The following is a 25,006-nucleotide window of genomic DNA, read 5'->3' as shown; positions in this document are numbered from 1 at the left end:
AAACAGCTAAACCAGTTTTAATGAATTTTGGTTTAGAGATAATTTGAATCTGAGTAGAATAAAGCTATTTTATATCCCGCAGAAGTCTATGATTCCCGCGACTTTGTGAAAATCAGAATTTACTCAAAAATATAGTGAAAAGTACTAGTCATCTACAAACAATATTAACCAGACAGTGATAGAAATAGATATGTAAATAACTGATTTGGTTTTAAATTAGCATAAATAGTAACAGTTAAATTCAGGCAAGTTTTCTGTTGTTTTAGAGTCACACTACTGACAAAACACATTTTGTTTTAAGATTGTATTAAGTAAATAAACATATTAAACTTGTTATCTTATAGGCAATAAAAATAGCATTGTTTTGCAATATATAAAATGTTTATTGTTTACTCGTATGTGAAGAATAGATTAGATAAAAAAAGAAGAAACAACACATTTAAATTCTGCAAATTATAATCCACTACTGTAGTTTTGTCTTCCACTTTGCTTTATTGTCGTTGTAATTGAGGTGGCCAAACTGATCTAGATATTTTTAGAAGACGCTCTGAGAGAAATTCCATCCACCCAAAGGCATCAGGTGATACCTTTGGGCTCCTGATGCCTGGGCCTTTGATGCTTCTGCCCTTGCCCGAAAACCCCGGTGACGCCGCTGAGGTCCCATTTGGTGAGCCATAAATAGAAATCTCCATAATTCTCTTGTGCCTGTCGCAATTTTCAGCACAGATGACTTGCGTGAAATCTGTTTTACAAAATATACTTCCTGCCTTCGACTAAATATTTTTATTTTAATTTCAACTTGTTACCTCAACATGTTCCAAAGAAAACGGTCTAGACATACAGACGAATAGGAGAAATTTATTTTTTCCGTTTAAATGCTAAAATGATTGGAAAATATTTTATTCACTGCATGATTTGTTTTTCCGCCAGCTCCTATGCTATGTGATAGATAATAATTTATAATAACACTATAAAAGCGTCCAACTGAAGTTGCACTTTATTTATTTTTATTTAGTTGTGCGTTTGAGCATCTGTGCAAAATGATTTTTCTTTACACAGTAGTAGTGTTTGTCTTATTCGGGTATTTAGTGTATTATCATTTTACAAGAACTTTTAAATATTGGCAATCGAGAAATATTCCTGGCCCACGACCATTGCCATTCTTCGGTAATATAAAAAACTACGTTCTAAGAAAGTCGATTGCTGCAGAAGTATTTAAAGAAATTTACAATGACTATCCTGATGAAAAAGTTGTTGGTATTTATAGAATGACATCACCCAGTTTGCTAATAAGAGACTTGGATTTGGTAAAGACCATTATTGTTAAAGATTTTGATAATTTCGACGATCGCGGCGTGGAATTGAGTAAAAATGGCTTAGGCGCTAACCTTTTTCACGCTGAATCAGATATCTGGCGGCCTCTAAGAAGTTTATTTTCACCTTTGTTTACAACAGGTAAATTGAGAACTATGGTTCATCTAATCAAAGAAAGAAGTAACATATTCCTTAAGCACATCGAAAAAATCACGGAAATAGAAACAAATCAAGATGTATACTCACTCACGCAAAAATTTACAATGTCATCTATTTTTGCATGTATTTTTGGACTTGACGTAAGCTCTGATAGTGCTTTTCTCGTAAGCAAAATGATTAAAATCGATGAATTATCATTTAAAAGGACTTTTTTCCAAGATATAGATATATTATATCCTGGTATATTAAAGAAATTTAACTCTTCTTTTTACACTGGAGAACTCTGTAACTTTTTCGTTAATTTAGTAAGGGACAGTATGCAAGCCAAAAACGGTGTGCCTTCTAACAGAAAAGACTTCATAGATTTACTTTTGGAAATTAAAAATCAAGGCAATACTTTGGAGACTACTAAAACGGAAGAAACGGTAAAATTAAAATTGACAGATGAAGTAATAGCAGCTCAAGCGTTTATATTCTATATGGCTGGGTACGAAACCAGTGCGGCTACAGTGGCATTTATGTTGTACGAACTAGCAATGAATCCCCTTATACAGGATAAGTTAATTGATGAGCTTGATGAAGTACTCGACCGACACAATGGAAATATAACGTACGAAATAATAAATGAATTGACTTACATGGAAAAAGTTTTTAATGAGACTCTTCGAAAATACCCAGTAGCAGATATACAACGACGGGCCAAAGCAAATTATAATATACCTGGGACAAACATTACTATTGAGAGAGGGACAATTGTATTCGCACCAATAATGGCTATTAGTCACGATGAGAAGTATTTCCCGGATCCAAGCAAATTTGACCCAGAGAGATTTTCTCCCGAGAATGAGAGTAAAAGACATCCCTGTGCTTTTATACCTTTTGGTACTGGTCCTCGATTCTGCATCGGTAAGTAATCTGATTAAATAACCTCCAACGAAGTAGTATTGAAGTCGACTTATGTAACAGTTACTGAAACAGATGAAACTAACTTTTTTCCTAAATTATATGTAATATGAACTAGACTTAGGATATGCGATTATTTTGAATGCTAATTTCTTCTTTATAACATAAAAACATAGTTTAGAGTTTATAGCTCATTGGAGTCACCCATCACCTGACCTGCACCTCTTCTCGTACGGTTAGTATGCTTAATTTCTTCAGAAATTTACTATATCAAATCCGAAGTTCCATCGGATTGCCTCGCTCACGCGTTGTCTATGCGCGGAGTGCTACTCTACCATTACTCTGCCTTGCTGCTGTGATGCAGTTTACTGGTGTATATCTCTGGTACATCACCCAACGTTCAGTCATTAACCACTCTACGTTAACTTGCTCATCACGGGAGATCTATTGGGTACGACCACGGGTGATGGAGGGTTGAGAGAGAAAATTTTATAAAATTTTAATATTTTAACTTGTTCATCATCATGATCAACACCATTCACAACCCATAGTCAGCTGAAAACGAGTCACACAACACATAATTTGTTGCAGGTATGCTTTTTGCTAGAATCCAGAGTCGCGTATGTTTGATGAAACTGTTGTATCATTTCCGTGTAGAAGTATCCAAGAACACGCCAAAAACCCTCTCATTTAATCCAGAGCGCGTTGCTACGTCACCAAAGGGAGGTATTTATTTAAATCTTGTTCGAAGAAAATGAAGAATCTCTGTATAAGGCATAGATATAAAAATGTTACAATAATAAGTTTTGTTAATTTTCATAACATTCTTAATAATTTACTCCTATTAGGAGTGAGTAATTAGAAATCACTGGAGTTAATTAATTAATATTAAATCTTATGGTGGCTTTAACTTTAAGTTAATAATGTCGCTATTATATTTATTTTCACAGCTATAAATATAGATAACGAATATTAATGCTTTTAGACTAGGTACGCGAAACATTTTTTAATTATACTTTTTGTCATATCGAAAAAGATACTATGTAATTTTTTTTTTTATTCTTACGAGTTAGCCCTTGACTACTATCGCACCTGGTGGTAAGTGATGATGCAATCTAATATGAAAGCGGACTTACTTGTTAGGAAGAGGATGAAAATCCACACTCCTTTCGGTTTCTACACGACATCGTACCGGAACGCTAAATCGCTTGGCAGTACGTTTTTGTCGGTGGTGTGGTAACTAGCCACGGCCGAAGCCACCCACCAGCCAGATCTGGACCAATTAAGAAAACCTCAACCGGTCCAATCGGGGATCAAACCCAGAACCTCCGTCTTGTAAATCAACCGCACATACCACTGCGCTATGGAGGTCGTCAAATATAATAGAATATTATAAGCGATAGACAAATACCTTATCATTCCATAGATTTACCGTTCGGATGGCATGTCCATCGTATGATCGAGAAAACCCCGAGCTTGTGATCCAGGGGTAGAGTTAAGAAGATCCTAGACATGTCAACACTCCCCTTTTCTGTTCGTGTAGTTTATATCGTGTATATTTCTTCCTGTTCAATAACATTTGGTAAGTTCTTACTAGAGCAGTTAAAGATACTAAACCAATAAAGAGTTTGATGGGTTTCTAAAGAACTTGACGCAGTTCTAGTGAGGCCAACGTCTTTAAGCAGGTTAATCATAATGGACCTTGACTTGCTTTTGAAATAAAAACATCAATAAAGAAGATTGTAGGTGTGACCAGCACCATTTTTTTATTTACTAACTAGCAGATATGCAGATGCAGATAGATACCTGCATCATAACTTAACTTCAAGTGAGATGAGATCAGTCCAGTCCAATTAAAATTTGTCGACGAATAAAAATAAAGGCGAAAGTTTGTGTGTGTATGTTTGTTCCTCCTTTGCGCTGCGGTTTACTTACGTTATTTTGGCTGAAATTTGGAATGGAAATAGATTTTGTCTCTGGATAAACACATAGGCTACTTTTCATCCGGAAAAATCCATGGTTCCCGCGGGATTTGTGAAAAACTGAATTCCACCCGGACAATATCGCGGGCGTCCACTAATTACATAATTTAGTAATTTTATATATTAATCCATTTTGAAATTAAATAAGTTTATTACAAACACGATAGATTGAACTCCGCACTAAAACTATCAGTAATTGGCAAGCTGTTTGATATTAACCAAATCCCTCAAATCCAATATCTGAGATGAGATTCCAAATTTAATTTACTTAAGATCGATTCCACTATATAAATCCCGAACTCAAACATAACGAGCCGCTGTAAAAGTAAATTGCGATAAACATTAAACACTCACAACTTTGATTTGGTTAAATAACAGATCAAAGACTGTAAAGTAAATATAAACGTGAGACCATATAACCACATCACTAGAATATTATGTAATGTAACTCTGAAAATTAATATAGCTGAAAATTTAATGCTAGGTATACACTTGTAAGAACCTATTATTAGCTCGTTTGAAACCTAATACTAGATACGAGTATTTTATTGAGATGGGTCTTGAAGGCATCATAATCCATCATCATAACATTCGGCACACTGCTGAGCTAGAGTTAATATACTCTGATAAGCAGGTTTCCTCACGATGTTTTTCCTTCGCCGTTTGAGACGCGTGATATTTTCTTAAAATGCACACAACTGAAAAGTTGGAGATGCATGCTCCGGACCGGATTCGTACCCACACCCTCTGGAATCGGAGGCAGAGGTCATGCGACTTCGTCCGTATGGACATTTTAAAGGTATTACAAGCAATCTCAATGTAAGCTCATCGAGTCGCGAAGCTAAAACGGCAACGGGCAGGCCACATAGTTCGAAGAGCCGATGGACGTTGAAGTCCCAAGTTGCTGGAATGGCGACCTCGCACCGGAAAGCGCAGTGTTGGTCGACCCCCCATTATGTGGACCGAGGATATCAAGCGGGGTGTAAGGTGCTGGCGGCTCGAGACCGTTGTGCTTGAAAGTCCATGCAAGAGGTCTATTTCCAGCAGTGGACGTCCATCGGCTGATAATGATGATGTTAATGGAATCTGAATGGTACATACAAACTTTGTCATTTATCATAATACTTTTGTTTACTTAAATCATAAAAACAAAAATTAAATCTATGTCAAACTTATTGCAAAATACAAAAATCCTGAAAATGGAAAATATTACGCACAAATCAAACGTCTTTATTTGTTCACGCAAATCCTCGTCGGATCATTCACGCTATAGACGTTCCATCATTCGTGACAACGCCTTTTATTGGGCCTTTCTGGAAGTTTCATAAAACACAAAAAGTTGGGTCAAGTCCGGAATTACTCTCAAAGGGGAGGAGAAACAAGATTTTTTACGCAATAACAATATCGTTAACTTTAAGCACAACAATTTATACATTTTTTATTGTAATATCGAACAAAAGAACGAGCTCAAGTTTCGTGAACGTTGTTTAATAATTTTTTCGTGTAATTAATAAAAATATCATAAAAGTCAAAAATGAAAAGGGAATTTCGAAATTAACGAGCATGCTTTCATTCACAAGCTTACTTATGGACGTATAAGATTTTATGGGATTCAATGTCTCATCACCATCACCATATTTAGACTATTTTAATGGTTTATTTTCCTGTAGGACAAGGATATTTGGAACTTAGTTCCACCACGTTGTTGCAATGAAGATGGGCAGCCTTTGACTACATTCTCACCTGATGGTAAGTGATGAGAGGGGATCTGGAGACCCACCACGCTGCTTTAATGCGGGTTGGCAGGCTAGGTTAAAATCATTAACGAACACTATTTGATGTTAATGATAATGCTCGGGACCGACGGCTATACTTGCTCCAGGCTGAGAATTTTATCTGAAAATTTCTTCGAAAAGAAAAATTTTAATCAGTATCTCATATAGCCCGACCCAGGATTCTAACCCAGGACCTCAAAATCTGCAACCACATATAGGCTAACCAACGAGGCAACTATAATTAAGGCTAAACTAAATACTAATATTTGGTTCGCCGTTAGGAATCCTTTGTAACAAATGAGCTAAACCAAAAATATAAAATCAGTAACGTACTAACCTCTACAAGAAAAATCCTCTTTACACGAAACAATGGCTAATGTTGCGCTGAAAATAAAAGGAAAATCTCCGCAAACAATATCGCTCGCTCCGTTGGTTACAACTCCAAAAAGGAAAACCGGATAGGTGAAAAAAACAAGGCTGTTATCTTCAATTAGTTTCCGAAGAGAACGGCTGGATCAGAATCATAAAGAGGGCAATATCGGCGGCGGCGGGTTCAACGGGTATCCGGTTAAAAATAACAGCCAAGGGTGAATTGGCTACGTTTATTAACATTTCCTGTTCTTAACTGTACGAACGAAAACTCTATATTCAAGTATAACTTAAACTCTAATTCTTACTTATATTCTAATTCTTTTTTTATTCTTTTTAGGAGGCGGTTGAAATTCCACAGCCCTTTCGGTTTCTACACGACATTATACCGGATCGTATATATGATAAATAACCAGGGTATTATCTATCTTCATTTTAAATTTCAGCCATTAATAGTATGCTAATAGTAAAGCAATTCATTAAAAGTAACAGGGTATTTGCGATCATTACTTTCGGAGCTACAAGGATATAAAGGGTATTTGCGATCATTAACACATAACTTTTTATCTCGAAAATATCCATGGTTTTGAACTGAATTCCACGCGGATGAAGTCGTGGGCGTCCGCTAGTGTTTAATAATGTATTTCTTACGATACTGATACTGAGAGAGCCTGTAAAAATGACCTTTTATCTCTGTACAGTTCAATAAAAAAATTCTCGTCATTCACCTATTGTGACTATTTTAAAAGTTAACTAAAAGCCAACTAAAAGCAGTACAATACTGGACCGGAAAACGTTTGTTACCGCCGTTTATAGTGTCGTGTATCACGGAACAAACGCCTGCGGTCCAGCGCTGCGCTCGACTTGCGCTGCGAAGAAAGGAAAGGATTGGGTTTCTTATTGCCTCACATAGCCGCGTTCGGTCACCTCGAAACAGATATTGGCACCCCTTATAAATATTAAAATTCCCTTTGGATACATAGACTAAAAAATAATAGGCAGATAGAGCCAGTGGCGGATTTACCAGTTGCCTGGAGCCTGGTGGTAAATTTGGTCCGTAACATTTTGTCTTAAGTACAGTAATAAAGAACCATTTCTAAATCTTCTATGGGTACATAGAAAAACTAGGTATTGAAAATTTTACTAATATTCTAGTACTGTACGTAATAATGTATATATTATATAATAAAATATTACCAACTGTGCCTCAATTTAAAATAAAATACATAACTACATATCATGAGGACGAATTACAATTTATACAACTATCATATCATTACATAACTACTACACCTACTTTGTGAATAAATAACTGTTAAAGGTTTCATTACTTACTACAATAATTTGAGAGCATCGTGCATATAAAAAGTGTAAATGCATAATAAAGGTACGTAATAATCGCGATTGACGTCAGAGTTACACAATTATTTTCGCTTACCGCCATTTTGAAAGTCAGTGCTGTCTCCGTAGGGCTGAGTCAGGGGCGGGACTTTCGCCGGTATTGTCACATTTTTGTTACAGCTTTTTTGCTGATTCAACAATATTTCATTCTGGCTACAAATGTGATTCATCGACATGACTAATTTCATACTTTGGTAAGAAATATTTAACTAATTTCAACAATTTACTCAGTTTTTATATGTAAAATATTTGAACTTCATTTTATACACATAAACGTATTTGGTCGGTCTTTCGAGTACCATGGACCACTACATCCAAAGCTAAGCGGATTTCCCAGAGTGGATTGACTATAACTTCAATACATTTTCAACAAAAATTTTGTTTTGTCGCATTTCAATACATTGATTCCTTTATCCAAAGATTGTCAGACAGATGCTTTGTATACCTACTAATTTTCCTTTTATTTTCTTTGTAATTGATTTTTATACAATGAAGTATAAATAAATAAATAAAAAATACATTCTCACACTGTGTTTATGAAGCGAATATTGAAATTGCCATGTTGCAGTAGCACAATTTTTAAATAAAATGATTTATATAAAATATACTAAAAGTAACCTCTTTTTGATATCTCTTTTGTAAAATTTCAGACTAGACAGCATCTGATGCCAGCGAAGAATATTTTAAGGCTTCTTTTAAAACTGTGAGTATCCTATTGTAGCGTTGTTATAAATATAATAATAACCAGCGGTGTTTCCTATCTTGTTTGTAAAACGGTTGATATGTACTTATTGACTCTCTATTTTAATATCTTTTGATACCCAGAAAAGTGCACCGGTGCAGTCACTTTTATAATGACGCCTGTTAGCCTTCTGAGAATCTCTATGGCGAAATGTAATAAGTTCCTATACCTATATTACGTATTACTCTACAAACGTAATATATATCACAGAAATAAAATAAAGATCTTCATCATCATCATCATATCACCCGATGGACGTACACTGCAGGACATGGATGGGCCTGTTGTAGGGACTTCCAGCGTGACCTGCATTCAGCGAATCCCTGCGACTCGCTTGATGTCGTCAGTCCATTCTTCATACACAAAGATTCAAAGATCTTCAGTCACATTATATTTAAATAGTACGTCTATAAGTAAGTATAGTACGTTTGAGGTGCATATCCGCGCCAAACTACGAGTCCGCTCTGATATTATTGCAACACGTCGCAATGTCACCCAAAATACACTGTCGAACGTCGAAGTGCTTCTAATTGAGCTTCCCTTTAGGTATATGCTTACTATCAGGCTCAGACCAATTATTGTATAGGACCTGCCTTGCTAGACGTTATTTTTCTGTCAAAGTATATGATCAACGATCAAATGCGATTATAAAAACTGTCTCTATAGAATCGATGTTAAATAGTTGTAATCGTGTTCGTCGGTTAAAGAGCTCCGTAAAAATACCTTTTTGTGTAATTGAATTGTTTAAAAAACAGGCAAAAACTTCTAGTTTAGTATAAGATATATACCAAATCTAAGCTCGTTTTCTTCAGAAAATGACAGACAATTTTGTTCGTGACTATGAGTGTGATACAGGTCCTTCTATAATTGGTCTGAGCTATCAGGGCAATTAAAAAAGGAATATATATAACATTAGGTATTATATAAATAAGTTCAACTTATTCAAATGCCAAAATATATTATACGTAAATATTATTATTATTATTAATATCTATTAAGATACCTGTCGTGAATAAAATATTTGCACGTCGCAACTGCCACTCTAATGGCAAATACGTATTAACTAAATTGACTCTAGCTTAAGTAACGAGATTAATGGTGTAATTTGTCCCTATAAATTACTTGAAGCATTCCTTAATTATCCGACCAACTTGACGTTCCTACTCATTCAAGTAGGTGCACTAATAAACCAGGCGCTGTGAGGAATTGAGTGTGCATTATATGATGACCGCATTCTGTTCACGGTTTTGAACTCAGAAAACGCAGATTCTGATTTTTTTATACTCCACCGCAATGATATTGAATACTTTTAGATATTTTGTTTTTATTTGTTTACTAGCGCATGAAAAATGCGGCCCTCAAAATAGGAACGAAATGAACGTTATTTAAACAAATAATACCTTAATATCGTGTTCTGTGTTCAGGAAGTGTAAAAACTATATATACATAAATATAAATAAATATATAATGGAATTAAGACAAAATTGTGCATGTGTGCGCTTAGTGTTATTGCCTATTATTCGAATCACTTTTTGCAGTGATTTTGTAGGGACGTAATCGATCTATAGTATAAAATTATCATTGCTCCACCCCCTTCAATATCGAATATATGGACTAAACAAATGCTATGTATTAGTTTTATTGCTTGTTTTAGAAAGAATATCCAATTTTTCAATCAACCAAAAAAATACATTGAAGTTAATGATAAGCATTTTTTTAATGTACCTATCACTCAGAAACTACTGGATGAATTCAAATGAAACTGCCTCGATTTGAGGCCAAACTACGATAAAGGTCATAGGATACTTTTGGTTACGAAAATAAAAATACATAATATGCATATTTAACTCCTCAAAACGCCTGGTCTATGATGGATTTTCCTCTCAACATACGTATACAAGGTTAGAAGGTTTACATAGGTCGTGTTATTTTAGTAGTATTGAAATTAAGGGTACAACGTATACGGTCATATTAATTTTATATATGTATTTAAATAATAACATTATAACGGACTGTTTAATTAGGGGAACACCGTAAAATGTTATTTCATTTTGTATGATCTTACGGCATTGATAATTAAGATTCTTTGCGTATTTTGATAAGACGATGATGGAAAATTCAAAGCAAAGGAGATGGTCCAAAATTATATGGAGCCCAGGTCCAGTCATTGTACCCTGGCGGAAATAAAAGAAGATATTATTTTTAACTATTTTTGATTATACAAATCTACAAATTTATTTTAATTCTTTCGAAATAATATTCATTATCTCCCAAGAAATGCAACATTATATTATGGGTATTAATGGCGGATAGATGACGTTTTCAATGCATTAATCGATTTGACGTTTGCTGTCAACTGTATTGTCATAGTTGCTCTATGGGCGCCATCTTGATATAACTCAAAAACTTGGGTTTTTATTTTATATATTTGTTTTTTATTTAGTTACATTTATTCACTTTAATAAATTTTAATAAATTCATTTTTTTTTTTTAATTTTATAGGTACAGGGTACAAGAGTGGACCTGAAATGGACCATCTCCTTTATTTTAACACACTAGCTTTTGCCCGCGACTTCCTATGCGTATCCATATAAGTAGGCATAAACTTTTCCAGGATAGATGACTATCTGGAAAAGTTGGTATGTTTCGGATATACGTATTATGAATGTTTTAAAATTATTTAGATATAACCCTACTGAGTTTGTATACACCTAATTTACTTAAACAACATTAAAAAAATACTATTAATATTATAAATGCGAAAGTTTGTATGGATGTTTGTTACTCTTTAACGCCGCAACTACTTAAACGATTTGGCTGAAATTTAAAACGAAGATAGATAATAAACTAGATTAACACATAGGCTACTTTTCATCCCGGAAAATCCATAAACATAAATATACATTCACCAGAATATACTTTATATAGAAGAAGTAATATTTACAACCAACTATAATTTAGATTGCCTACATTTTTTTTACATGATTACATACGACAGTCGACATAAATATTAACAACTAGTTAGTAGAAATATGAATCACCAACTATTACATTTTATGAGCCCTGTTTCCATATAAAAGATGATTCAATGCCTGCCACGCAAATACATTCATTTTTACATGCATTTCACTATTCACATTTATTCCTATTGTAGAAGCTGAAAGCATATTATAAAAAAGGAATGAAATAGTTTCGCATCTTGTGCTGCAATGCGGTTAATTTTAGCACAACTCCTGTAGAAAATACAATAATTTTACCTCATTTTTCGAGGTTTTAAATAAATAAAGTAGTTTCTGCAGTTTTGAGCTATAAGCATTACTTCATAAAACTAAATTTGTAAAAGCAAATCCAATTTGTAAGTGAAAATAAAAAGAGTAGTTGTCCAATAACGTACAAAACTTGTGTTCGGCGGCAAATTTCGGCGGCTTTAGAACGCACACCGCATGCCGGCAATGGCCGACGGCTTAATTACTGTGCGACCAATATCGGCTCTCAATAACCTATCTTTATTCTAATCTTAACTAATAGTTGGCAGAGTTTGATTTGATTTTTTGTTTACGAATAGGCTCCGAAACTACTGGATTAATTATAAGAATTCTCTCACCAATAGAAAGCTACATTATCAGCGAGTAACATAGGCAACATTTATATTCCCATATTTCTGGAAAGGGAACTGCTAGGAGCGTCCGTTAGTATGATAGGTTTTATCGGTATTATTAGTAATGAAAGAGTTTCAAGAACATCAATCAAGGTCAGGTTTGTTGGTAGTGCTCAAATTAAAATTGTAAATATTATATCTAGCATTAGTAGTGAAACTTTAAGTACTATGTATGTAGATCTTTCATTCAACATAAATTATTCCGAGAATTGATACGTCATTGATTTAAACAGAAAAATCTTGCTAATTTTCCTTGAGCACGGACTTAGTGACCTTAACGCATAACATACGATGCTTCAATATGTATATGGAAGATAGGAACGAGGCATTTTTACAACTGCCATACTTTTTCCAAGTTAACGCGATCCATCTAGATTCCAGATAGATTAATGGCAGGCACGGTAAAATGCATTCCGTGTTTTGCTTCATACTTTTTTATCCAATAATACCTCAGCTTTACGAGTACAATTTCGTACATTTTCAGGTTATATCAAACGTGACAACGACCAATGATATTAAATACTATTAGATATGTTACTAGTGCATGAAAAATTAGGCGCTCAAAAGAGGAAATTTATACACAACTCAATGTTAGTTGTGGTCAACAACGAACGTTATTTAAACAAATAATACCTAAATATCGTCTACAATGTCGAGTTGTGTGTTCAGGAAGTGTAAAAACTATATATATATACCTAAATATTGTAGTTGTGTTGGTGTTGACTACAAGTTCACCTGATAGGTGGATAAGATAAAACTTATTCGCAATTTTATTCATAATACTAAAGCAAGCGCAAATTGAAAACCAAACAAAGCATATACTTAAACAATAGATCTAATATCATGTTTCACGAGTAAAAACATCCCGCGCTGCTAAATGCAAATCACCAAGTCTATTTAAGTTCTCCTCTGTATTGTTTAAAGAAGTATTCATTACTTTAAGGCTTTAGCAAATGTGTATCTAATTAATCCTTTTTAGTGCGTCCATGTATCGTTCCAGCTAATTTAAAGAGCAATTAATTGAGAATGTACGCGAGTGAGTAAAAAATACATATACTTGCCATATATTACGTTGCCGATTGCCATTGTCGGTCCCCAGCGCATTGTTAAAACTCCGCGATCAGATTACATTTAACCTTTATTGTCCACTATTTCTGTCCAACGCATTCGTGATACCTGCTGTTCTTTGCATGCTGTTCGTTGCTTGCTGAATAAAAACGTTAAAATTTGTGTAGGCATGGAAACCATGTTGGGCAGAGAAGGTGAGTGTTGATGCTTTCAAAAGGGATCCCTTAAACCTGCTCTCAAGTCACAAGTCCTGAGACTTGCTCGACTTGTTTCCTCTGCCACAAAATAATGGTACAATCACTGTTGCTGCTACTCGTCACATCACACGTGTAAACATTTTGATTTTCATTTTCAACGAAAATGAAAATCAAAATCTGGACATAGGGCTTCACACACGATCTTCTGCCTTCTTCATCCAGCCACTTCCTTCTACCTTCTTAATGTCGTCGGACCATCAGGCTGGAGGGCGCCCTACACTGCGCTTGCTGGTACGTGGTCTCCACACCAGATCACGTTAGCGGCTAACTGTTATGTGACAAATATGGACCGCCCACTGCCACTTCAATTTGCTAATCCTTTGGGCTTTGAATACTTATCTAGGACAATATCTCCATTTTTTTTTTCTTAATTTATCTAGGTCAAAGGTTTTAGGCTCGTAAATTTGTCACGTTGAAGTTCAACTTGACAGCTACCTACTAACACTCGTAGTGTTAGTAGGTAAGTCATCTACGCATGGCATTAATTTGTGAAAGCATAACATTATTACAGATTTACGTTACCTTTTACGTAATTACATTGTTCTTACTTCCGTCATAGATAACTTATGCAATAGATAAGGTTTTTTTTTTTACTTTTAATGTATTAACCTGACCCGCTCCGATCAGAAAAGTTTCAATACAAAACATTTGCTAGATTTAGTCAAACAAAAACCTTACGAGTAAAAAGGTTAATAATAATAATCATTGCGAGTATTCGCGTAACTTTAAGAGAATTTAAATTAAAACGTCGTGCGGCTACATTCAAATTAATCCATTTCAACTTAACTTCGTGCAAAGTAAACATTTCTCTGGTCACAATCATTAAGATATCTTACTCTAGTTGCTTCTCAAGTTAAACTACTTGCTACTTCAGTTACTTGTAGTCTTGTACTAAAATAATCTGTACTCTGGCAATATAGTGTAGAAGTTTGAGGAAACCTGCTTTTTAAAATCTATTAAATTGAAAATAATATGAAAATCTAGATTCCAGCTTTCGTTTTTTCGACCATCTACGATGAAGGTATCTTAGAGCCATCTTCTAGGCGTAATGCAATCGTAAATAAGTTTTTTGTTGTTTTTTTTGCCACATCTTTTAAATATGAGCCGACTTTTTCCGACTAGTTGGAGGGGAATGGGAATAATCCCATTCCCCTCCAACTAGTCGGAAAAGACTGTCCACCGGCCGGGGATCGAACCACCACCTCTCGGTACACCCTCTCCTATAAATATGGAGGTAGTCTGTATTGTAGTGGACCGTTAAAATATGCTGATTATGATGATTTTTAGGTATAACTGGTGCGCTTTAACTTGACACGGGGCTACCAAACCGGCAAAGACGTACCGCCAAGCGATTTAGCGTTCCGCTACGATGCTGTGTAGAAACCGAAAGGGGTGTGGATTTTCATCCTCCTCCTAACAAGTTAGCCCGCTTCCATCTTAGACTGCATCATCACTTACCATCAGGTGAGATTGCAGTCAAGGGCTAACTTGTAAAAAATTCAAAATTTAAAAAAAAAAAAAAAAAAAAAAAAAAAACACTCACCGAGGGGTTCAAATCTCGCCCGGTTGGTATATTGTCGTACCTATCCCTCATACAGTCTTTCCCGACTAGTTGGAGGCGAATGGGACTATTGGTGATATTTAAAAAAAGAAGACATGGCAAATGTTTCTTTTTAAACATTATAAACCTCATTCGAGCCAGGTCACGAGCTGTAGGTGAAAACTTGTAACAAGAGTACTACAAGGTTCGATTAGCGCTTTTCGCTTAGTTTGCGATTCGTATAATTTATCACTGTAAAGTTCAGTAAAAAAGTTCAATCCCAAACAGAAAAAATATAACTCTCATTGTTATAAAACCATTCATTCGACTAGTTAGCTCCAAAACTCTTTAGTTAATTGACTTTCAATACACGCTCGCTCTATAATTTTATAGCGTATAGTACCAGTTAACTGGCCATGCAATCAGATAGCACGTACAAACTACAAATGTAAAGAGACATTCTAGCGACTAGCTTATCTAAATAGATAGAAGTCTTAATTAAAGAAAGTGCATGGGTTCAGCAAGTGGCTTATCGGTGCATTAATTATCCATGATTGTCCACGAGCTGACAAACGTATCGCTGAACATAAACTTGAATTTGTAAAGCTTTCACGTAACGAACGAGTTCAATGTATTTTTACCCGAGTGCGTCAGAAAAAGGGCAATGTTTTTCGAGCGTATGTATGTATGTACCTACGTCCATTGCAGAGAGTACATATGTCCAAGAGCAGGTTAAACAAGGTTCTGCTGGTCACGAATGTGTGACCAACTCCGGGCTAATAATTTTTACTGAAAATGTCTTAGAAGAAGAATGAGAGAAGACTTGGACCATAGACCCACAACGCTGCCCAAACACTGTTCATTCTTTTGGTTGACTCTTTGAAGTTTATTATCAAATAATAATGACCAGGCTAACGCCCTGCTCTTCGAAGCACGAATGTATGATCACCAACTTCCACCTTTGGGCTGAGAAGTTTTACTGAAACTGCGTAGAAGAAAGATAATCTCATTATTCTATACCTAAGCCTAACTCAGGATTCAATCCCAAGATCTCGTGATTTAAAGCCACAGTAAACCGTAGTTTTTAAAACCGTTAATACCTTAAAAAATAAAGTATACCAAAAATACTGACTTGTTTTCAACGTCGATTTACGAAGTTCCAATGACTAGGTCAAACGAATGAGCCTAAGTATGGCCAATTTGAGCAAATCATTCTAACTAGGCCACATTACTGCATGACGACCGCGTTAGATGCTTAGTCTTCCATTAGTGATTCAGACCGTTAGGCGAATTACATCATTAATGTTATGTCAGGCAAACGGTATTTTTGCCATTAAGTGGAGATTCGCATTAGATACTCGTACCCACTTATCAAAATGATGAAAATGTACATTACGAAGTAAAATATGGCCTTGAAATTGTTCATTATCTAAATCATCATCATCATCACCATTTTATGAACCGATGGACGTCCACTGCAGGACACAGGCCTTTTGTAGGGACTTCCAAACATCACGATCCTGAGCCGCCTGCATCCAGCGAATCCCTGCGACTCACTTGATGTCGTCAGTCCACCTGGTGGGGGTCTACCAACACTGCGCTTTCTAGTGCAGGGTCGCATTCCAGCACCTTGAATAGCACGTTCGTTATCAACCCATATTCGCCTCACTACAGAGCTCGAGTCTCCTCTTAGAATGAGAAGGGTTAAGCCAATAGTCCACCATGCTGGCCCAATGCAGATTGGCAGACTTCACACACGCAGAGAATTCTCTGGTATGCAGGTTTCCTCACGATGTTTTCCTTCACCGTTTAAGACACGTGATATTTAATTTCTTAAAATGCGTGTGTGTGTGGACTGTGGACTGGATTCGAACCCACACCCTCCAGAATCGGAGGCAGAAGCCTTATCCACTGGGCTATCGCGGCTCACGGCTTTCATAGCAACAATATTTATAAGTTACACGAACACAATTTAATGTTAATGATCTGCTGCATTCAATAAAGTTACAGCGTTGTGACATCGTTCATTCCATGGCAACTTCGTCGTGCATGACATTTTAATTTTGGCATCCTCGATCTTTCCGGTGCAGTTGGTGGTGCCGTGGATCTCAATAAAGAGGTCCTTGAGTTCGATTCCCAGTAGTGTTAGATAAGGTTTTTATATTTTCAAAATTGGCTCAGGTCTAATCAGGAGATAGGCATCGATCGTGGCTATTTACCATGCTACCGACAAAGAGTTACCGCCAAGTAATTTAGCGTTCTGTTATCTAAAACACAAAGTTCAAATTCGATTATGAGGTGCTAAAGGCGAAAAGTTCGTCGACCAGTTTTTAATAGCGGAATCGCACCCCTAATCTGATAATGTAATTATAATTAATTAATTATAATTAGGTTAATTCTAATTATATCATTCTTTTGACTAGTAATATTTTTTATAGATATGCAGTGCCCAGTGCCCGGTAGGTATATTTAGGTGTTAAGCCTCATGTGCCTGTAAATACATCGGAAACTATTAAAACGTCCAGACTACAGCGCTGCATACAGCAGATAAAGCATTGCGGTCTTCCGTCGTCGAGCTCTGTTATGAAGAGATTTCTCATACATTCTCTTACTTAAAAAAATATATAAATTAGGTATAGTGTATGCGAAAAAAATACTATATTCTTCAATAGTAGGCAGATCCAAAATATAATACAATACTATTATTATATTATTATAGTAGGGTTGGTAACCCTACTCACAAACGTAGTTAAAACTTTATTTAGTGGAAAACCTTAGCTTAACAAACTTATTAAAACCAATAAGAATATCTTTTATGTTGCGCTTGACTACAATCATGCCTTATGGTAATCAATGATGAGGTTTAAGATGTAGCGCTCTTGCCTAGAAGACGCCTCTTCACTCTTGCCTTGAAGATGCTCAAAATCTAAAAAAGAACACAACTCTCTTGGAACTTTTAATTTCGTCACAACATTTGATTTTATTTTTGTACGAAAAAATATGCAATTAAGCAAATCACCGTCTTACCTGTGAAGAAACATGTTTGTACCTAATTGATTTTGTACTTACTCGTATTTAGGTACAAATTACCGCGCTCTACATAATACGTCGTTAACTAACCTTGTTTTTGCAATTTCATGTAAATTTAATTATACTTATTTCTAAACGTCAATAGGTTTTCACCTATCATTAAATTAAGGTGCGGAATTTAATAAAAGGTTACAAGTTCAAACTTACAATACTGTGTAGGTTAACCTACTTTTAAAATCAGTTTATGTGGATCTGAAATATTTAGGCATTCAAAATCTTTATAACAACTTTTTTGCTTTGGCTATTCAAAACACTTATTTTAATTTTTCAATAACTTGATGATGTAAACGTATTTATTTATAGAGCTCGGCTCTATCAAAATACCACTACTAAATACCTAAAAGTTAATTTTTTGTTTATCAAAATTCAGTTTTCCATTATACAACATAAACTATCGCGTTATACCTGAAACGACAATAATATCGATGGTCTTATAGCGAAAAGCTTCGACCAACACCTTAATAAGCTTTCGCTTAACTGTTGGGTCAAGAGTCGGATACAAAAGGCAGTGATTCTTGAGACTCACTCTGGAGCCCTGACCACCGGTTGCTTGGGCACTCAAATGTCCCGCAGCGGAAGGGTGGATTTTTTTTATAAATTTTTAATAATGTTTTCTATTTTATACTTATATTGTTAAAAATTAAAAAAAAAGAAGAAATAAATAAATGAGAGAATCATAATAATTCAGGCGATAGATATTGATTGCTGTTTAATAAACGTCCTTCCTGTAGTTAGGTCAATAGTCCACCACGCTGATGTATAGAATAGACAATCATATAGTGCAGTTTTACCAAGCAATTTTATCATTAATATAGTCATTAACACAATAATAAGACTTTCCTATAAGCTTGCCATTGACCTCATAGATCGATGAAGCTTGCGTTTAATAAACACTTTGTACTTTTTAAGAGACTTGCCTATGGTTTCATTTGGCAGTTTAATATACCAACGTATGCAATTACCTTTAAAAGAATTACTATTTTTTTTTTTAAACTAGTGTGATGTACAAATAGAATATTGCGTTCATCATAACCAAAGCTGTTGGTGGATGGGTAGACAATAAATAACTAATAAGTATGGACAATGCCAAAGTTTAACAATGAGTTTCGTCTGCAGACTAGCTACCCATTATAAAATGCATGAGCTACCTCAAATCCATAGATAATTTATATGCAATTCGTCGAACGCAGATTGTAGGTGTTAGTGTGAATATTAATTAAACAATACATATTATGTACTCATGTCGCATATTCCAAATATGTTGTTGATATCTTTTGTTTCATGTCCTTCGAAGCCTAACCTGAACTCAATAGCCACTTCCTGAGCGTAAATTAAGAATGACAATGTGACTTTGTGCATATATAATGAAAAAATAGTACAGTTTATAAATTCAAGTCACGTAGAATTGTATTTAGAAACTGTAGCGTAATACATAGTGGCGACTAAGTAGGCTTTGTCGCCACTATGTATTACGGTAAGAATTTAGATAATTGTTTTTGCAATCTAACCTCCTGGATTAAAAAAACTAACTTAGTCGCTTTTAAGCAATGAGAGCCATAGTACTCCTTTGACTTGTATTGTTTTTCCATTTCAATAATAATTGAATTGGTACGAATTTATTTTTGTGTAAACAATCGCTTTAATCCGAAAACAGTTAATTTTACAGAAAAACTAATTTTTGCAAGAGACATTTTTTGTAGACAATTTTATGAGGAATAATTTTTATCATGACCTCTATTGACGTCCCAGTAATAAGGTCGCGAATTTTTTGCGAAAAACTGATTTTCGTGACCTTTTGACCTTTGTAACTTTTTAAGCCGCCACGATATCGATGTGGATTTTTCACATCTTCATAATAACACCGTAATAGAGGTGTACCTGTACAAAAATTCAGCTCACTCGGAATTTTTCCCCAGAGTGGGTTTTAAAAAGTCTAAAATTACTGGACTATAGGTTGCAATATAAAATACTGTCAAATTAGCTCAGATTACTTTATCCTCTGAAAGGCATAGAGTTAGCAAATGACGATGAATTCAGATGATATACTTATGTGTGCGTGTATATCATATAATATAAGTATGATTTGCTTACAAAGAAGTTAACCTAAACCTATGACCAACCATAAATTAAGTTAAGATATTATTAAATAAATTAAGTTAAGATTCTTAACAGGACCCTCCTGATTAGTCGCGAAAATATCGTTCACATGTTTTTTATCAAAATAATAGTAAGCAGCCTTTTACATAAATAAGTAAAACCTCTAATACCAAGCTTGTACCTACAGATGTGGAGCTAAGATTATAGTTTACGGGTGGCCTATTTACGGCCACAAATACAAGAATCTTTTTCGTCTCCACAACGCTTATCCGCGCGAGTATTCGGGTGAATAGCTTTATCTCATTTCATCCCCTTTGTGTTCCGAAAAATGTGCTGATATACGCTGGGAACACTTTAGATGCATAATCTGAACTAATGTGTTGCTAGTTCGCTCTAAATGGGTCGCGAAGATCGAATAGGAATTGCTTTATGTAAAATGCATGTTAGCAGAAGAAAATGGAGTACAAAAGCTGAGAAAATTGCAGAGATATTTGAAAGTTATCAGAAGATAAGTGACAATCGAACCATATAATATGTACCTAGACAGAAACTTCAAGACATATATATCAAGGCCTATAGTCCACCACGCTGGCCCGATACGGATTGGCAGACTTCACACACGCAGAGAATTAAGATAATTTTCTGGAATGCAGGTTTCCTCACGATATTTTCCATCACCGATTGAGACACGTGATATTTAATTTCTTAAAATGCACACAACTGAAAAGTTGGAGGTACATGCCCCGGACCGGATTCGAACCTACACCCTCCGGAATCGGAGGCAGAGGTGATATGACCTCTGCCTCCTGGGCTATCACGACTCACACTTGATAGTAATCAATTATAAAAATGCTCCTCGGATCTTGGATCGGTCAGAAAAACTGCAATATTTGTAGTTTGTTTGAGATTCGATATACGCAAGGACACTTACATTTTCAATATTGGATAGAAGCAGGCGTTACTTTGCGGAAGTTCATCATGATTATATAATGATTTATTTATTTTGCTATCATCCGCGATAATTCGGCGAACCCATGCGACAACGTCACCCAGGTCCGACAAAATACTCTCTACGTACGTTTCACCCCGAAACCGGAGCATCCTCAGGAGATGTTGACTCTACAACGTGCAATTGCATGCATGCATGCATGCATGCAAAATAAATAAATCATTATATACTTACATTTTCAATAACCATAATTTATAAATAAATAACATTCTACACTATTCGGTAAAATTCGTAAGTGGCACTGTTAAAACACGAGCTTAAGAAAAGTTAGACGCGTCTCTGAAGTCGACAGCGGATTTGGTTTTAGCTTTCATTTTAAGTTCGACTAAGTTGCAAGGTTTTAGTAGTTTCTTCCTCTGCGCTTTGTATGTGTAACTTTGTCTCGAGACTGTATCATACTCGGCTGCTATACTGGCTGAAGTTGCATAATAGATTTTCAGATTGGCTTAAAGTTAGATTTTAATGGAGAGTATTTGCTGGTTTAGTTTTGTACCACGAAACAAACTTGCGGATACTAATCCAGGAATACGAGGAATACTTACCTGATTAATTAAGATCGTTATTGGAGTAACTACGTCAAAATCTTGTGTAATTAAAGTTCATTTGGAAATGTTTAGTAACAGATATTGGAAACATTTCAGAATAGGTACTTTTTTGAGATTTACAGTGAAACAAGCTGACCAAGTAAACGTTGCTCTGCAATTTAAATTTGTTGCTCGAGATCGTTGCTTTTGGAAGTCCATGCAAGAGGTCTATGTCCAGCAGTGGACGTCCATCGGCTGATAAGGTTACAAGCTACTTACCAAATATAAAAAGAAAAATCATTAAACTTAATCGGTTTAGTCGTATCGGAGACACGCTTCTACAAACACGATGATCAGTTCAGCTCAGCTATAGTTCAGCAGTTAAGTAGATTTTGACAAAAAAATACGACACTTACCTGTATAAGTACATCATTACGAGTCCAATACATCCTCCTTTTTTGAAATCCGTTAAAAAATAAAATAAAAAAAGAACAATAGAACGAGGACCTTTATTTAAATAGAATCGTAACAAAAGTACAGCAGCAACAAACGTGTAATTATAGAGCAGCTTAATGTTTTCTATTTTGTTTTTGTTTTTTTTTTGTCATGCAAACGTTGCGTATTCCGTAAAGATAGGGAAGCGGGGAACTGCTTCATTTACCCAGTTTCTCGCTGTAATAATGGTTTGAAAGGCCGCATTGAGATTAACAACGAAGCAACGTTTTCGCGATTACAATATTTTATTGTTTCCATTCAGGCCTTTGTTTTTAGCAAACTTATGTATCAACGTGTGATTAAAAAGGATGTGTTTTTTTCATATTTAACCCTTAACTGCAATGTCAAGTAATGTTAAGGTCGATAAGACCAGTCCTGCCGGGCTTATTTGGAACAGGTACGAGTTCATTCTAACCATACGAAATGTACGCAGTATCAATACCGGAAGCCTAAATTAATTATCATATCAGCCGATGGACATCCACTGCAGGACATAAGCCTTTTGTAAGGACTTCCAAACATCACGATCCTGAGCCGCCTGCATCCAGCGAATTTCTGCGACTCGCTTGATGACGTCAGTCCACCTGGTGGGGGGTCGACCAACACAGCGCTTTCTAGTGTGGGGTCGCCATTCCAGCACCTTGGAACCCCAACTTCACGCCACTTCAGCTTCACGACTCTTTGAGCTATGTCAGTGACTCTGGCTCTTATGCGAATTTCCTCATTTCTGATTCGTTACTCCTAGCTTTGCTCGTTCTTTTGCTCGCTGTGTGACTCTGAGCCTTCTTAGTACGTCTTTGTACTATTTTCTATTCTGAAGTACATAAAAATGTTATAATATTAGAAGATACTAGAACCTAGGACTATAAAAAGCATGCGGTTTCCGATTACACATAAGATTAGAGCTGATAAAAGATTTTTGAAAATTATACGCCTAAGGTCAATCAGTCAATTACGATTGTCCCCTTTATCGTTATGGTGAGACATGATTTGACAAATTTAACTCCTAACTCCTAAAAGGTAAATGGAATTTACAAGCGCCTCTATAAAATATTAAATAGGCCATATTTCCATTGTAGTAACCTAGGGATTAGCTGCTTACTTTTAATTTTCATGTTAATTAATTAAATTAATATACAGCCCGTTCTAGCAATAAAAACGACAAATTGAAAGAAATATTATGTTCGTAAAACATTCTGAAAAGTTATTCTCACGAAAATACTTAAATATTCACGAAAATAATATAATTTGCATAAAAAAAGGGTCGTCAAACGCTAAATAGCAGGTGATCGGTCGACGTCCTCTTGGCACGCTAAAAGGACATCCAACAATACCTAGGGGTACTAAAGGCCATGCTTTACTATATTTGTACGCCTATTCATTGAACGTTGAACTGTTAAAAATCAATTTTGTACAACGTTTTATGTTTTTAAATATTTCAAATCTCTCAATATTCTTGAATTAAAAAATATAAACGTACCTTTTAAGCACTTTCAATATTATGTGAACTGATATACTAATAATTAATATAAAGATAGTAATCTCTGGATTTATTGTACCGGTTTTGAAAATTCTTTTACCAATTGAAAGCCACGTTATATGTTAGTATCATGACTATATTATATACCTGTATGCCTGAGTTTGGAAGTAAGTGTCTCGGAGTGCTAATATCACTGACATCTGACTGCGATTGATAAAGAGACAATAGTTATCACCCTAAGCCCATCAGCTCGCCCGCTAAAGTTAAGAAGGTTAGCCCGCTTCCAACTTAGATTGCTTCATCACTTACCACCAGGTGAGATTGTAGTCAAAGGCTTAACTTACGTAAAGAATAAAAAAAACTCTCATTGGAGCAGCGTGATGGGTCTACAAATTCCTTTTTCTGTAAGGAGTTGCCTGGTCTTGTAATGCGCCATTTAAATAGGCTGCTAAATTATGACGGAAATATAATTCATCATCATCATCTTTATCAACCCATATTCGGCCCATTGCTGCGCTCCAGCTCGTCTCCTCTTAGAATGAGAGGGGTTAGGCCAATAGTCCACCACGCTGGCCCAATGCGGATTGGCAGACTTCACACACGCAGAGAAAGAAAAAGACACACAAAGAACCTACGCCCGAATCGAAGGCAGAGGTCATACCCACTGGGCTATCACGGCTCTCGTAAATACATACATATAGATCGTATAAGTAATATTACTTACTTAAATTTAATACATGAATACTCACATCAAAGTAGAAATGCATAACAAAAACGAATTAATAGGTCATATATAACGACGTCGGTCTTATTAGATGCATAAATTATATTTCTCGCAGGTCCGAGTAGTATGCCGTTGAATTGATTGAACGGGTCAAAAGGGTCCGCTAAGGCTAGACGCACATTAATTGACTGACTGAAAAAGTATTATATATGATACATATTTAATATTTATTACTAATTACGCTTAAAAAACATCACCAAATTTACCAGTTTAAATAACAATCGACGCTTGGCAGTTCGTCTTTCTAGGAACTGTAATAATTATTTACTTGCAGTTGATACTAGTTGTAATTAAACCGATTTAAAAGAAATATTCTAATATTGTCCCAATTAGGAAATTTCACATACACAAGATATCCT

At 35.4% G+C, this 25,006-nt stretch overlaps 2 protein-coding genes across 2 annotated transcripts in view; both read left to right on the top strand.

The window, feature by feature from the left end:
* Positions 1-1,755: 1,755 nt before the first annotated feature.
* Positions 1,756-3,230, top strand: LOC112055508 (cytochrome P450 6B1-like). Its single transcript, XM_024095649.2, has 2 exons — positions 1,756-2,379; positions 2,968-3,230. The coding sequence occupies exons 1-2, from the start codon at positions 1,791-1,793 to the stop codon at positions 3,132-3,134; spliced, it is 756 nt and encodes a 251-aa protein (XP_023951417.2). The 5' UTR covers positions 1,756-1,790; the 3' UTR covers positions 3,135-3,230.
* Positions 3,231-7,984: 4,754 nt separating this feature from the next.
* Positions 7,985-25,006, top strand: part of LOC112055991 (major facilitator superfamily domain-containing protein 12) — a 69,783-nt gene continuing 52,761 nt past the window's right edge. The window contains exons 1-2 of the mRNA XM_052881494.1: positions 7,985-8,097; positions 8,554-8,606. Coding sequence (XP_052737454.1) covers positions 8,569-8,606 — 38 coding nt within the window. The 5' untranslated portion in view covers positions 7,985-8,097; positions 8,554-8,568. The remainder of the gene's footprint in view (positions 8,098-8,553; positions 8,607-25,006) is intronic.

The sequence above is a fragment of the Bicyclus anynana genome, chromosome 1, assembly GCF_947172395.1.
Source record: "Bicyclus anynana chromosome 1, ilBicAnyn1.1, whole genome shotgun sequence".
Taxonomy (NCBI): Eukaryota; Metazoa; Arthropoda; class Insecta; order Lepidoptera; family Nymphalidae; genus Bicyclus; species Bicyclus anynana.
Note: the sequence above shows the minus strand (reverse complement) of the source record. Positions and strands in the feature narration are given on the sequence as shown.